Source organism: Haliotis asinina, chromosome 14 (genome assembly GCF_037392515.1).
Source record: "Haliotis asinina isolate JCU_RB_2024 chromosome 14, JCU_Hal_asi_v2, whole genome shotgun sequence".
Lineage (NCBI taxonomy): Eukaryota > Metazoa > Mollusca > Gastropoda > Lepetellida > Haliotidae > Haliotis > Haliotis asinina.
The window spans coordinates 30,369,522-30,386,211 of NC_090293.1; the positions used below are offsets into that span (position 1 = coordinate 30,369,522).

The 16,690-nt window shown below is 42.0% G+C and overlaps 3 protein-coding genes across 3 annotated transcripts; all 3 read right to left on the reverse strand.

The window, feature by feature from the left end:
- Positions 1 to 2,830: 2,830 nt before the first annotated feature.
- LOC137260750 (uncharacterized) lies at positions 2,831 to 4,132 on the reverse strand. The gene is made up of 2 exons (XM_067798328.1): positions 4,078 to 4,132; positions 2,831 to 3,921 (listed from the first exon to the last, which is right to left on the reverse strand). Exons 1-2 carry the CDS (start codon positions 4,130 to 4,132, stop codon positions 2,831 to 2,833), a joined length of 1,146 nt encoding a protein of 381 aa, XP_067654429.1.
- Positions 4,133 to 6,950: 2,818 nt separating this feature from the next.
- LOC137260751 (uncharacterized) lies at positions 6,951 to 8,252 on the reverse strand. Its single transcript, XM_067798329.1, has 2 exons — positions 8,198 to 8,252; positions 6,951 to 8,041 (listed from the first exon to the last, which is right to left on the reverse strand). Exons 1-2 carry the CDS (start codon positions 8,250 to 8,252, stop codon positions 6,951 to 6,953), a joined length of 1,146 nt encoding a protein of 381 aa, XP_067654430.1.
- Positions 8,253 to 15,173: 6,921 nt separating this feature from the next.
- Positions 15,174 to 16,475, reverse strand: LOC137260752 (uncharacterized). Its single transcript, XM_067798330.1, has 2 exons — positions 16,421 to 16,475; positions 15,174 to 16,264 (listed from the first exon to the last, which is right to left on the reverse strand). Exons 1-2 carry the CDS (start codon positions 16,473 to 16,475, stop codon positions 15,174 to 15,176), a joined length of 1,146 nt encoding a protein of 381 aa, XP_067654431.1.
- Positions 16,476 to 16,690: the final 215 nt, after the last annotated feature.

Sequence of the window (16,690 nt, forward strand, 5' to 3'; positions counted from 1 at the left end):
CCTGTATTTGAACACAGTTTACTTGTTAATAGGTTCTCGTGTAAGCATGTATCAACAGAGTCAACGAGTGAGATGTGCTCACCTTCCATTTGGAGATTTATATAGTCTAGTCAATTCTCTGGCCTCATCAGCTTCAATCTCATTGGATGAAAGTACTCTTTGATCCATGGCTTCTATTTGAAAGTACAACATTCTTTGATCTTGGCTTTCACAAGCTAATTAAGCATGTTTTTCTTACGACATCGCGTCCGTCAGCACGACGCAGTTAGGTTTGGCCTTTGGATTGGACCTTGCTTTGGCAATGTTCAGTGATGACAAGATGATCAGGTTTTAATAGTGTGGCCTTGATTGATTGACTGGCTTTTACGACTGACCTAATTGTCGTTGATTGTCTCTGACAGAAACCGATCTGTTGAATGGGTTTTCTCGATTGCGTTTCGCAGAGTTTAGAATGATCCACTTGATTTGATTTTGTCGCAATATAATCTTGTGTAATTACCAGTTAGATTTCCATTTCCATCAGATTGGAAAGTTCTTACACACTTTACTCAGCCATGGACTGCTTATGGACTTGAATAGCAGCTAACATATGGCATGATACACCTTCCTAAATGCTGTTAGCAGCGTCAGGTGAAGATCAGGCACTTTAACCCTTTGCGTCATTTAATCAACACCATAATCCGCCTTCATTCGAAGGTTCAATTTACACCAACATCCCGGTCACCCTTCAATGTTATCAAAGCATCCCCTATCAAGAGGTCAGATCCAATTCCAACCTCCCGACTGGCTTCGTGGTGTGAAGAAGGAAATCAATGGGTACTGTTTTTAAAAGAACTAGACAGTGAAACCACAGATCAAAGAATGAAAATAGAAGCCAGTGATCAAGGAAAATCTCAAACCAACTGATCAAAGGGATGATGCCAAACTGATGAGTAGTATATAAAGCTGTACTGATAGAACTGAGAACATCTCACTCGTTGAGCCTCCTGCTTCCCAGAACCATCAACAAGAGTTTTACATCCATCTGCGACTCAGCAAATAAAGATGGCTTGCTACACTCCTCCAAGCCGTGAGGCTGCTACTGCTTCCTCCCAGTGTTCGCCATCAAACATCTTGTTGGGTCCGGAAAGTCTTCTGTCGGTAAGCTAAGTAGAAACAGAACACATTTGCAGGTTCATTTAGTAAAATAAACGTTGAGCTAAGCCTAAATTCTTTCAAAATTCTTTCAAGAATAAACTACAACGCTCTGAATGTTCTGGCACCACCTTCTTGTTACAGGAAGTCCCCTGCACACCTCCACTCCATTGGTCCAGAGATACCCTCCACTCTCCAGCCAACAAGACCCGCACCATCACTTGACAGTTTCTGCCTATATTGACTCATCGCCGCGAACGTTGCTGAAATGTGTCAAGTCTCTTCCAAAGCGATGTGTATTATTTGCAGTTTGTGATGTCAGTCTATGACAGTTTCTTGGCACATACCTAAATGCATCGAACTGTGCCAAGCCTGTTATTATTTGTTGTTTATTTAACATGTTTTGAAATTGCATCATTTGTGCTTTGTGTCGTTAAATAAACTGATGGAATCCTATCGTTGATTTGTCCAATTTCCATTGCCTAACATTCAACCGAAACCGGAGGCACGACACAGAAACATTTTTCAAACTTCATATTAAAACTGGCCGATTTGCAGTGAATGGACGATTTACAGTCAATGGACTGTGTAATTTACACTCATATATACCTATATATGCAGCTAGCTTGACACGTAGAAATTTATTGTATTCAGCAGTCGACGTGCTATAACTATGCCTACCAATCTATTTTGGTAGTTTGGAGAGAATATAAACTGTCCCGATGCCTTGAAGACTGGCTGTATTGCAATATTGTTCAATTGAAACTAGGTTCAGGTGTGAAACCAAAACGTCCAAAAAAAGAAAAAAGAAATGGAATATAATTAATAATTATACTCTACAATTAAGTGGTTTCACAAATCAATATTACATTGTTACATTAACAGTAATAGTGATCGAAAAAGGCCTTAACAGGGTCATCACATACAATGCGGATCTCCTTGTCAATGCCGATTTCCTTGTTGTTAACATTCCAGATCTTAAATGTAAATAATAGATAACGACCAGGGTGGGTGTGGTGGTGATGGGCTGCATGCAGAGATATTTTCAAGTAGGTGCGGAGCTGGGACAGAGGTGTGTTCAGCTTTCTGTACCGGGAAAGAACAAGTGCAGCCTTCAGGCCTGACTGTGTATACACTTTGGTTTCACGTGGCATTCTTGTCATGAACATTTGAATTTCCTCACATAGAGGCGAAAAGGATAGCCAATGTGAAGTGGACTCCATCACACACTGACAATACTTTTTATTTTGTTCTACTTAATACCTTATCGATATGTTGAATACTTTGTACATGATTGAGTGGAAGTAACACTGATTGATCCCTATTATGTTGGTTGTGTAAAGTGTGTTCGATGTTTGATAATACCAAATTTGAGTTTGAGTCGAATGTGTGATAGTTGTATTGAGTGTATGGTGGTGATGAATTCTCTTTTGTGTTAATGTTTGGGATAAATTAATACACAGTCTGTGCACGCTAACAAAGACGGGCATTTGAAAGAAATGTTATTGCAAGATTTTATTTCAGATGAAAGCAACAATTCACATCCACACAACCATGGATAATCACACTTATATATCCAGAACAATCCATATCACAGATCCAAAGATGAATATAGCACTATGCATGAAGGAATTTGATCTACTGACAGACCTCAACAAGTTAGCATCACTCAGGTGGTGATAGAAGTGTTCCTAGGTTACATCTGAAGTATCCCAGACAGGAATTCTTCACACTGCTTGGCAGCAACTGCAGCTTTGACAGATCTGGGTTTCCTGGTCCTGTGTCTTTTGTTGGAAAACCACTTTCGGACTTGAGAAAGGCTAATGCCCCCCTTGTTGGCCATGTCTTCAGCTTCTGTTTGAGTTGGGTAGGGGTTGTTGAGATGCTCATGGTACCACTTCTCCATCAAGACGATTGATTCAGGATTGAGGTTTCTGCTGACAGGACGGGCTGACATCTTGCCTTGGTTCTCCAGGGTGGTCACACGTTTCTCGATGCTTGTGAACACTAGGTGCAGTTGATCATTGTATCTGTTGGTCAGCCAATTGTGGTAGTCCGTTGGGAAGAATCCATCTTGTAGACACTGTTGATGTTCCTTCTGAATAGATGAGGAATGGAAGGCAAGAAAACTGGATAGTTCCTTTACCTCTGTTGGGAACCTTGGCTGGAGTGCTTGGAGTCTGTTTTCAAGAGCTGACTGGCGGTCGTTGTTGATACTCTTTGTCGTCAGATCTGTACCAAGTGTTTTTGCTATGATGTCATCAAGAGCTTTACCAATATCGGGCCTGGGACAAGACGGCGACTTGAAGTCAAGTGGTCGAGTCTCTGTGACTGGGCTGACGTCCACAGACTTTGAATGCTGATGCGTTGGTGTAGTTGGAAGAGTGGTGGCTGAATTCGATTCTGGTAGGATGGGCAGACTTGAACTTGATGGACTTGGAATCGTCCTCGGTGGGAAGGATGGACTCACTGGTACAGGTGAACACACGAATCGGTGGGATGGAAGGTAGGATGGACTTGGTGGCAGGAATGATGGACTCGGTAATAACTGATAGCTGGGAGCAGTGAAGGCACCTGATCCGAAGCTGGGAGTGTAGTACATGGCAGAACAGGGAGGGAAGAAGCTGTAGGGACTGGGAATGCAGGATGAGGGGAGGTAGGACGGAGATGACATCGGGTGGAGGCTGGAGAGAGTTGGCGCATGATGGTTTGTGTCAGGCACTGGAATTGTCAGGGATGGCACTACACGTCTCTTGGGGAGAGGAGTTGATGTGTGCTGAGGGGCTCCTGCAATAAAGAACGTAATTTGTAAGTGAATATTCAAGGTATTCAGTGGTATGATTACAGTTATGGGTTTCCTCAGGAATCTCAGAACTTGACTCATTTGCGATGAAGGGATTATTTTTACAAATGGATGTTGTATTACTATCTGGAAGGACTTACCGATACCGGAACTGGCGTTAAAGGCACCAACAGCAGGAGTTACAAAGTCAGCCATCCTGTATTTGAACACAGTTTACTTGTTAATAGGTTCTCGTGTAAGCATGTATCAACAGAGTCAACGAGTGAGATGTGCTCACCTTCCATTTGGAGATTTATATAGTCTAGTCAATTCTCTGGCCTCATCAGCTTCAATCTCATTGGATGAAAGTACTCTTTGATCCATGGCTTCTATTTGAAAGTACAACATTCTTTGATCTTGGCTTTCACAAGCTAATTAAGCATGTTTTTCTTACGACATCGCGTCCGTCAGCACGACGCAGTTAGGTTTGGCCTTTGGATTGGACCTTGCTTTGGCAATGTTCAGTGATGACAAGATGATCAGGTTTTAATAGTGTGGCCTTGATTGATTGACTGGCTTTTACGATTGACCTATTTGTCGTTGATTGTCTCTGACAGAAACCGATCTGTTGAATGGGTTTTCTCGATTGTGTTTCGCAGAGTTTAGAATGATCCACTTGATTTGATTTTGTCGCAATATAATCTTGTGTAATTACCAGTTAGATTTCCATTTCCATCAGATTGGAAAGTTCTTACACACTTTACTCAGCCATGGACTGCTTATGGACTTGAATAGCAGCTAACATATGGCATGATACACCTTCCTAAATGCTGTTAGCAGCGTCAGGTGAAGATCAGGCACTTTAACCCTTTGCGTCATTTAATCAACACCATAATCCGCCTTCATTCGAAGGTTCAATTTACACCAACATCCCGGTCACCCTTCAATGTTATCAAAGCATCCCCTATCAAGAGGTCAGATCCAATTCCAACCTCCCGACTGGCTTCGTGGTGTGAAGAAGGAAATCAATGGGTACTGTTTTTAAAAGAACTAGACAGTGAAACCACAGATCAAAGAATGAAAATAGAAGCCAGTGATCAAGGAAAATCTCAAACCAACTGATCAAAGGGATGATGCCAAACTGATGAGTAGTATATAAAGCTGTACTGATAGAACTGAGAACATCTCACTCGTTGAGCCTCCTGCTTCCCAGAACCATCAACAAGAGTTTTACATCCATCTGCGACTCAGCAAATAAAGATGGCTTGCTACACTCCTCCAAGCCGTGAGGCTGCTACTGCTTCCTCCCAGTGTTCGCCATCAAACATCTTGTTGGGTCCGGAAAGTCTTCTGTCGGTAAGCTAAGTAGAAACAGAACACATTTGCAGGTTCATTTAGTAAAATAAACGTTGAGCTAAGCCTAAATTCTTTCAAAATTCTTTCAAGAATAAACTACAACGCTCTGAATGTTCTGGCACCACCTTCTTGTTACAGGAAGTCCCCTGCACACCTCCACTCCATTGGTCCAGAGATACCCTCCACTCTCCAGACAACAAGACCCGCACCATCACTTGACAGTTTCTGCCTATATTGACTCATCGCCGCGAACGTTGCTGAAATGTGTCAAGTCTCTTCCAAAGCGATGTGTATTATTTGCAGTTTGTGATGTCAGTCTTTGACAGTTTCTTGGCACATACCTAAATGCATCGAACTGTGCCAAGCCTGTTATTATTTGTTGTTTATTTAACATGTTTTGAAATTGTATCATTTGTGCTTTGTGTCGTTAAATAAACTGATGGAATCCTATCGTTGATTTGTCCAATTTCCATTGCCTAACATTCAAACGAAACCGGAGGCACGACACAGAAACATTTTTCAAACTTCATATTAAAACTGGCCGATTTGCAGTGAATGGACGATTTACAGTCAATGGACTGTGTAATTTACACTCATATATACCTAGCTTGACACGTAGAAATTTATTGTATTCAGCAGTCGACGTGCTATAACTATGCCTACCAATCTATTTTGGTAGTTTGGAGAGAATATAAACTGTCCCGATGCCTTGAAGACTGGCTGTATTGCAATATTGTTCAATTGAAACTAGGTTCAGGTGTGAAACCAAAACGTCCAAAAAAAGAAAAAAGAAATGGAATATAATTAATAATTATACTCTACAATTAAGTGGTTTCACAAATCAATATTACATTGTTACATTAACAGTAATAGTGATCGAAAAAGGCCTTAACAGGGTCATCACATACAATGCGGATCTCCTTGTCAATGCCGATTTCCTTGTTGTTAACATTCCAGATCTTAAATGTAAATAATAGATAACGACCAGGGTGGGTGTGGTGGTGATGGGCTGCATGCAGAGATATTTTCAAGTAGGTGCGGAGCTGGGACAGAGGTGTGTTCAGCTTTCTGTACCGGGAAAGAACAAGTGCAGCCTTCAGGCCTGATTGTGTATACACTTTGGTTTCACGTGGCATTCTTGGCATGAACATTTGAATTTCCTCACATAGAGGCGAAAAGGATAGCCAATGTGAAGTGGACTCCATCACACACTGACAATACTTTTTATTTTGTTCTACTTAATACCTTATCGATATGTTGAATACTTTGTACATGATTGAGTGGAAGTAACACTGATTGATCCCTATTATGTTGGTTGTGTAAAGTGTGTTCGATGTTTGATAATACCAAATTTGAGTTTGAGTCGAATGTCTGATAGTTGTATTGAGTGTATGGTGGTGATGAATTCTCTTTTGTGTTAATGTTTGGGATAAATTAATACACAGTCTGTGCACGCTAACAAAGACGGGCATTTGAAAGAAATGTTATTGCAAGATTTTATTTCAGATGAAAGCAACAATTCACATCCACACAACCATGGATAATCACACTTATATATCCAGAACAATCCATATCACAGATCCAAAGATGAATATAGCACTATGCATGAAGGAATTTGATCTACTGACAGACCTCAACAAGTTAGCATCACTCAGGTGGTGATAGAAGTGTTCCTAGGTTACATCTGAAGTATCCCAGACAGGAATTCTTCACACTGCTTGGCAGCAACTACAGCTTTGACAGATCTGGGTTTCCTGGTCCTGTGTCTTTTGTTGGAAAACCACTTTCGGACTTGAGAAAGGCTAATGCCCCCCTTGTTGGCAATGTCTTCAGCTTCTGTTTGAGTTGGGTAGGGGTTGTTGAGATGCTCATGGTACCACTTCTCCATCAAGACGATTGATTCAGGATTGAGGTTTCTGCTGACAGGACGGGCTGACATCTTGCCTTGGTTCTCCAGGGTGGTCACACGTTTCTCGATGCTTGTGAACACTAGGTGCAGTTGATCATTGTATCTGTTGGTCAGCCAATTGTGGTAGTCCGTTGGGAAGAATCCATCTTGTAGACACTGTTGATGTTCCTTCTGAATAGATGAGGAATGGAAGGCAAGAAAACTGGATAGTTCCTTTACCTCTGTTGGGAACCTTGGCTGGAGTGCTTGGAGTCTGTTTTCAAGAGCTGACTGGCGGTCGTTGTTGATACTCTTTGTCGTCAGATCTGTACCAAGTGTTTTTGCTATGATGTCATCAAGAGCTTTACCAATATCGGGCCTGGGACAAGACGGCGACTTGAAGTCAAGTGGTCGAGTCTCTGTGACTGGGCTGACGTCCACAGACTTTGAATGCTGATGCGTTGGTGTAGTTGGAAGAGTGGTGGCTGAATTCGATTCTGGTAGGATGGGCAGACTTGAACTTGATGGACTTGGAATCGTCCTCGGTGGGAAGGATGGACTCACTGGTACAGGTGAACACCCGAATCGGTGGGATGGAAGGTAGGATGGACTTGGTGGCAGGAATGATGGACTCGGTAATAACTGATAGCTGGGAGCAGTGAAGGCACCTGATCCGAAGCTGGGAGTGTAGTACATGGCAGAACAGGGAGGGAAGAAGCTGTAGGGACTGGGAATGCAGGATGAGGGGAGGTAGGACGGAGATGACATCGGGTGGAGGCTGGAGAGAGTTGGCGCATGATGGTTTGTGTCAGGCACTGGAATTGTCAGGGATGGCACTACACGTCTCTTGGGGAGAGGAGTTGATGTGTGCTGAGGGGCTCCTGCAATAAAGAACGTAATTTGTAAGTGAATATTCAAGGTATTCAGTGGTATGATTACAGTTATGGGTTTCCTCAGGAATCTCAGAACTTGACTCATTTGCGATGAAGGGATTATTTTTACAAATGGATGTTGTATTACTATCTGGAAGGACTTACCGATACCGGAACTGGCGTTAAAGGCACCAACAGCAGGAGTTACAAAGTCAGCCATCCTGTATTTGAACACAGTTTACTTGTTAATAGGTTCTCGTGTAAGCATGTATCAACAGAGTCAACGAGTGAGATGTGCTCACCTTCCATTTGGAGATTTATATAGTCTAGTCAATTCTCTGGCCTCATCAGCTTCAATCTCATTGGATGAAAGTACTCTTTGATCCATGGCTTCTATTTGAAAGTACAACATTCTTTGATCTTGGCTTTCACAAGCTAATTAAGCATGTTTTTCTTACGACATCGCGTCCGTCAGCACGACGCAGTTAGGTTTGGCCTTTGGATTGGACCTTGCTTTGGCAATGTTCAGTGATGACAAGATGATCAGGTTTTAATAGTGTGGCCTTGATTGATTGACTGGCTTTTACGACTGACCTAATTGTCGTTGATTGTCTCTGATAGAAACCGATCTGTTGAATGGGTTTTCTCGATTGTGTTTCGCAGAGTTTAGAATGATCCACTTGATTTGATTTTGTCGCAATATAATCTTGTGTAATTACCAGTTAGATTTCCATTTCCATCAGATTGGAAAGTTCTTACACACTTTACTCAGCCATGGACTGCTTATGGACTTGAATAGCAGCTAACATATGGCATGATACACCTTCCTAAATGCTATTAGCAGCGTCAGGTGAAGATCAGGCACTTTAACCCTTTGCGTCATTTAATCAATACCATAATCCGCCTTCATTCGAAGGTTCAATTTACACCAACATCCCGGTCACCCTTCAATGTTATCAAACCATCCCCTATCAAGAGGTCAGATCCAATTCCAACCTCCCGACTGGCTTCTTGGTGTGAAGAAAGAAATCAAAGGGTGCTGTTTTTAAAAGAACTAGACAGTGAAACCACAGATCAAAGAATGAAAATAGAAGCCAGTGATCAAGGAAAATCTCAAACCAACTGATCAAAGGGATGATACCAAACTGATGAGTAGTATATAAAGCTGTACTGATAGAACTGAGAACATCTCACTCGTTGAGCCTCCTGCTTCCCAGAACCATCAACAAGAGTTTTACATCCATCTGCGACTCAGCAAATAAAGATGGCTTGCTACACTCCTCCAAGCCGTGAGGCTGCTACTGCTCCCTCCCAGTGTTCGCCATCAAACATCTTGTTGGGCCCGGAAAGTCTTCCGTCGATAGGTAAGCTAAGTAGAAACAGAACACATTTGCAGGTTCATTTAGTAAAATAAACGTTGAGCTAAGTCTAAATTCTTTCAAAATTCTTTCAAGAATAAACTACAACGCTCTGAATGTTCTGGCACCACCTTCTTGTTACAGGAAGTCCCCTGCACACCTCCACTCCATTGGTCCAGAGATACCCTCCACTCTCCAGACAACAAGACCCGCACCATCACTTGACAGTTTCTGCCTATATTGACTCATCGCCGCGAACGTTGCTGAAATGTGTCAAGTCTCTTCCAAAGCGATGTGTATTATTTGCAGTTTGTGATGTCAGTCTTTGACAGTTTCTTGTCACATACCTAAATGCATCGAACTGTGCCAAGCCTGTTATTATTTGTTGTTTATTTAACATGTTTTGAAATTGTATCATTTGTGCTTTGTGTCGTTAAATAAACTGATGGAATCCTATCGTTGATTTGTCCAATTTCCATTGCCTAACATTCAAACGAAACCGGAGGCACGACACAGAAACCCTTTTCAAACTTCATATTAAAGCTGGCCGATTTGCAGTGAATGGACGATTTACAGTCAATGGACTGTGTAATTTACATTCATATATACCTAGCTTGACACGTAGAAATTTATTGTATTCAGCAGTCGACGTGCTATAACTATGCCTACCAATCTATTTTGGTAGTTTGGAGAGAATATAAATTGTCCCAATGCCTTGAAGACTGGCTGTATTGCAATATTGTTCAATTGAAACTAGGTTCAGGTGTGAAACCAAAACGTCAAAAAAAAAGAAAAAAGAAATGGAATATAATTAATAATTACACTCTACAATTAAGTGGTTTCACAAATCAATACAAATATAGCGACAAAAAAGCAATGTGACAAAATCAAAAGCGGTGATTATGGGTTAAAAGACATTAACAGTAATAGTGATCGAAAAAGGCCTTTACGGGGTATAATGATCATCACATACAATGCGGATCTCCTTGTCAATGCCGATTTCCTTGTTGTTAACATTCCAGATCTTAAATGTAAATAATAGATAACGACCAGGGTGGGTGTGGTGGTGATGGGCTGCATGCAGAGATATTTTCAAGTAGGTGCGGAGCTGGGACAGAGGTGTGTTCAGCTTTCTGTACCGGGAAAGAACAAGTGCAGCCTTCAGGTCTGACTGTGCATACACTTTGGTTTCACGTGGCATTCTTGTCATGAACATTTGAATTTCCTCACATAGAGGCGAAAAGGATAGCCAATGTGAAGTGGACTCCATCACACACTGACAATACTTTTTATTTTGTTCTACTTAATACCTTATCGATATGTTGAATACTTTGTACATGATTGAGTGGAAGTAACACTGATTGATCCCTATTATGTTGGTTGTGTAAAGTGTGTTCGATGTTTGATAATACCAAATTTGAGTTATGTGTGATAGTTGTATTGAGTGTATGGTGGTGATGAATTCTCTTTTGTGTTAATGTTTGGGATAAATTAATACACAGTCTGTGCACGCTAACAAAGACGGGCATTTGAAAGAAATGTTATTGCAAGATTTTATTTCAGATGAAAGCAACAATTCACATCCACACAACCATGGATAATCACACTTATATATCCAGAACAATCCATATCACAGATCCAAAGATGAATATAGCACTATGCATGAAGGAATTTGATCTACTGACAGACCTCAACAAGTTAGCATCACTCAGGTGGTGATAGAAGTGTTCCTAGGTTACATCTGAAGTATCCCAGACAGGAATTCTTCACACTGCTTGGCAGCAACTACAGCTTTGACAGATCTGGGTTTCCTGGTCCTGTGTCTTTTGTTGGAAAACCACTTTCGGACTTGAGAAAGGCTAATGCCCCCCTTGTTGGCAATGTCTTCAGCTTCTGTTTGAGTTGGGTAGGGGTTGTTCAGATGCTCATGGTACCACTTCTCCATCAAGACGATTGATTCAGGATTGAGGTTTCTGCTGACAGGACGGGCTGACATCTTGCCTTGGTTCTCCAGGGTGGTCACACGTTTCTCGATGCTTGTGAACACTAGGTGCAGTTGATCATTGTATCTGTTGGTCAGCCAATTGTGGTAGTCCGTTGGGAAGAATCCATCTTGTAGACACTGTTGATGTTCCTTCTGAATAGATGAGGAATGGAAGGCAAGAAAACTGGATAGTTCCTTTACCTCTGTTGGGAACCTTGGCTGGAGTGCTTGGAGTCTGTTTTCAAGAGCTGACTGGCGGTCGTTGTTGATACTCTTTGTCGTCAGATCTGTACCAAGTGTTTTTGCTATGATGTCATCAAGAGCTTTACCAATATCGGGCCTGGGACAAGACGGCGACTTGAAGTCAAGTGGTCGAGTCTCTGTGACTGGGCTGACTGGTACAGGTGAACACCCGAATCGGTGGGATGGAAGGTAGGATGGACTTGGTGGCAGGAATGATGGACTCGGTAATAACTGATAGCTGGGAGCAGTGAAGGCACCTGATCCGAAGCTGGGAGTGTAGTACATGGCAGAACAGGGAGGGAAGAAGCTGTAGGGACTGGGAATGCAGGATGAGGGGAGGTAGGACGGAGATGACATCGGGTGGAGGCTGGAGAGAGTTGGCGCATGATGGTTTGTGTCAGGCACTGGAATTGTCAGGGATGGCACTACACGTCTCTTGGGGAGAGGAGTTGATGTGTGCTGAGGGGCTCCTGCAATAAAGAACGTAATTTGTAAGTGAATATTCAAGGTATTCAGTGGTATGATTACAGTTATGGGTTTCCTCAGGAATCTCAGAACTTGACTCATTTGCGATGAAGGGATTATTTTTACAAATGGATGTTGTATTACTATCTGGAAGGACTTACCGATACCGGAACTGGCGTTAAAGGCACCAACAGCAGGAGTTACAAAGTCAGCCATCCTGTATTTGAACACAGTTTACTTGTTAATAGGTTCTCGTGTAAGCATGTATCAACAGAGTCAACGAGTGAGATGTGCTCACCTTCCATTTGGAGATTTATATAGTCTAGTCAATTCTCTGGCCTCATCAGCTTCAATCTCATTGGATGAAAGTACTCTTTGATCCATGGCTTCTATTTGAAAGTACAACATTCTTTGATCTTGGCTTTCACAAGCTAATTAAGCATGTTTTTCTTACGACATCGCGTCCGTCAGCACGACGCAGTTAGGTTTGGCCTTTGGATTGGACCTTGCTTTGGCAATGTTCAGTGATGACAAGATGATCAGGTTTTAATAGTGTGGCCTTGATTGATTGACTGGCTTTTACGACTGACCTAATTGTCGTTGATTGTCTCTGACAGAAACCGATCTGTTGAATGGGTTTTCTCGATTGTGTTTCGCAGAGTTTAGAATGATCCACTTGATTTGATTTTGTCGCAATATAATCTTGTGTAATTACCAGTTAGATTTCCATTTCCATCAGATTGGAAAGTTCTTACACACTTTACTCAGCCATGGACTGCTTATGGACTTGAATAGCAGCTAACATATGGCATGATACACCTTCCTAAATGCTATTAGCAGCGTCAGGTAAAGATCAGGCACTTTAACCCTTTGCGTCATTTAATCAACACCATAATCCGCCTTCATTCGAAGGTTCAATTTACACCAACATCCCGGTCACCCTTCAATGTTATCAAAGCATCCCCTATCAAGAGGTCAGATCCAATTCCAACCTCCCGACTGGCTTCGTGGTGTGAAGAAAGAAATCAAAGGGTGCTGTTTTTAAAAGAACTAGACAGTGAAACCACAGATCAAAGAATGAAAATAGAAGCCAGTGATCAAGGAAAATCTCAAACCAACTGATCAAAGGGATGATACCAAACTGATGAGTAGTATATAAAGCTGTACTGATAGAACTGAGAACATCTCACTCGTTGAGCCTCCTGCTTCCCAGAACCATCAACAAGAGTTTTACATCCACCTGCGACTCAGCAAATAAAGATGGCTTGCTACACTCCTCCAAGCCGTGAGGCTGCTACTGCTCCCTCCCAGTGTTCGCCATCAAACATCTTGTTGGGCCCGGAAAGTCTTCCGTCGATAGGTAAGCTAAGTAGAAACAGAACACATTTGCAGGTTCATTTAGTAAAATAAACGTTGAGCTAAGTCTAAATTCTTTCAAAATTCTTTCAAGAATAAACTACAACGCTCTGAATGTTCTGGCACCACCTTCTTGTTACAGGAAGTCCCCTGCACACCTCCACTCCATTGGTCCAGAGATACCCTCCACTCTCCAGACAACAAGACCCGCACCATCACTTGACAGTTTCTGCCTATATTGACTCATCGCCGCCGCGAACGTTGCTGAAATGTGTCAAGTCTCTTCCAAAGCGATGTGTATTATTTGCAGTTTGTGATGTCAGTCTTTGACAGTTTCTTGTCACATACCTAAATGCATCGAACTGTGCAAAGCCTGTTATTATTTGTTGTTTATTTAACATGTTTTGAAATTGTATCATTTGTGCTTTGTGTCGTTAAATAAACTGATGGAATCCTATCGTTGATTTGTCCAATTTGCATTGCCTAACATTCAACCGAAACCGGAGGCACGACACAGAAACATTTTTCAAACTTCATATTAAAGCTGGCCTATTTGCAGTGAATGGACGATTTACAGTCAATGGAGTGTGTAATTTACATTCATATATACCTAGCTTGACACGTAGAAATTTATTGTATTCAGCAGTCGACGTGCTATAACTATGCCTACCAATCTATTTTGGTAGTTTGGAGAGAATATAAATTGTCCCAATGCCTTGAAGACTGGCTGTATTGCAATATTGTTCAATTGAAAGTAGGTTCAGGTGTGAAACCAAAACGTCAAAAAAAAAGAAAAAAGAAATGGAATATAATTAATAATTATACTCTACAATTAAGTGGTTTCACAAATCAATACAAATATAGCGACAAAAAAGCAATGTGACAAAATCAAAAGCGGTGATTATTGGTTAAAAGACATTAACAGTAATAGTGATCGAAAAAGGCCTTTACGGGTATAATGATCATCACATACAATGCGGATCTCCTTGTCAATGCCGATTTCCTTGTTGTTAACATTCCAGATCTTAAATGTAAATAATAGATAACGACCAGGGTGGGTGTGGTGGTGATGGGCTGCATGCAGAGATATTTTCAAGTAGGTGCGGAGCTGGGACAGAGGTGTGTTCAGCTTTCTGTACCGGGAAAGAACAAGTGCAGCCTTCAGGCCTGACTGTGTATACACTTTGGTTTCACGTGGCATTCTTGTCATGAACATTTGAATTTCCTCACATAGAGGCGAAAAGGATAGCCAATGTGAAGTGGACTCCATCACACACTGACAATACTTTTTATTTTGTTCTACTTAATACCTTATCGATATGTTGAATACTTTGTACATGATTGAGTGGAAGTAACACTGATTGATCCCTATTATGTTGGTTGTGTAAAGTGTGTTCGATGTTTGATAATACCAAATTTGAGTTATGTGTGATAGTTGTATTGAGTGTATGGTGGTGATGAATTCTCTTTTGTGTTAATGTTTGGGATAAATTAATACACAGTCTGTGCACGCTAAAAAAGACGGGCATTTGAAAGAAATGTTATTGCAAGATTTTATTTCAGATGAAAGCAACAATTCACATCCACACAACCATGGATAATCACACTTATATATCCAGAACAATCCATATCACAGATCCAAAGATGAATATAGCACTATGCATGAAGGAATTTGATCTACTGACCGACCTCAACAAGTTAGCATCACTCAGGTGGTGATAGGAGTGTTCCTAGGTTACATCTGAAGTATCCCAGACAGGAATTCTTCACACTGCTTGGCAGCAACTACAGCTTTGACAGATCTGGGTTTCCTGGTCCTGTGTCTTTTGTTGGAAAACCACTTTCGGACTTGAGAAAGGCTAATGCCCCCCTTGTTGGCAATGTCTTCAGCTTCTGTTTGAGTTGGGTAGGGGTTGTTCAGATGCTCATGGTACCACTTCTCCATCAAGACGATTGATTCAGGATTGAGGTTTCTGCTGACAGGACGGGCTGACATCTTGCCTTGGTTCTCCAGGGTGGTCACACGTTTCTCGATGCTTGTGAACACTAGGTGCAGTTGATCATTGTATCTGTTGGTCAGCCAATTGTGGTAGTCCGTTGGGAAGAATCCATCTTGTAGACACTGTTGATGTTCCTTCTGAATAGATGAGGAATGGAAGGCAAGAAAACTGGATAGTTCCTTTACCTCTGTTGGGAACCTTGGCTGGAGTGCTTGGAGTCTGTTTTCAAGAGCTGACTGGCGGTCGTTGTTGATACTCTTTGTCGTCAGATCTGTACCAAGTGTTTTTGCTATGATGTCATCAAGAGCTTTACCAATATCGGGCCTGGGACAAGACGGCGACTTGAAGTCAAGTGGTCGAGTCTCTGTGACTGGGCTGACGTCCACAGACTTTGAATGCTGATGCGTTGGTGTAGTTGGAAGAGTGGTGGCTGAATTCGATTCTGGTAGGATGGGCAGACTTGAACTTGATGGACTTGGAATCGTCCTCGGTGGGAAGGATGGACTCACTGGTACAGGTGAACACCCGAATCGGTGGGATGGAAGGTAGGATGGACTTGGTGGCAGGAATGATGGACTCGGTAATAACTGATAGCTGGGAGCAGTGAAGGCACCTGATCCGAAGCTGGGAGTGTAGTACATGGCAGAACAGGGAGGGAAGAAGCTGTAGGGACTGGGAATGCAGGATGAGGGGAGGTAGGACGGAGATGACATCGGGTGGAGGCTGGAGAGAGTTGGCGCATGATGGTTTGTGTCAGGCACTGGAATTGTCAGGGATGGCACTACACGTCTCTTGGGGAGAGGAGTTGATGTGTGCTGAGGGGCTCCTGCAATAAAGAACGTAATTTGTAAGTGAATATTCAAGGTATTCAGTGGTATGATTACAGTTATGGGTTTCCTCAGGAATCTCAGAACTTGACTCATTTGCGATGAAGGGATTATTTTTACAAATGGATGTTGTATTACTATCTGGAAGGACTTACCGATACCGGAACTGGCGTTAAAGGCACCAACAGCAGGAGTTACAAAGTCAGCCATCCTGTATTTGAACACAGTTTACTTGTTAATAGGTTCTCGTGTAAGCATGTATCAACAGAGTCAACGAGTGAGATGTGCTCACCTTCCATTTGGAGATTTATATAGTCTAGTCAATTCTCTGGCCTCATCAGCTTCAATCTCATTGGATGAAAGTACTCTTTGATCCATGGCTTCTATTTGAAAGTACAACATTCTTTGATCTTGGCTTTCACAAG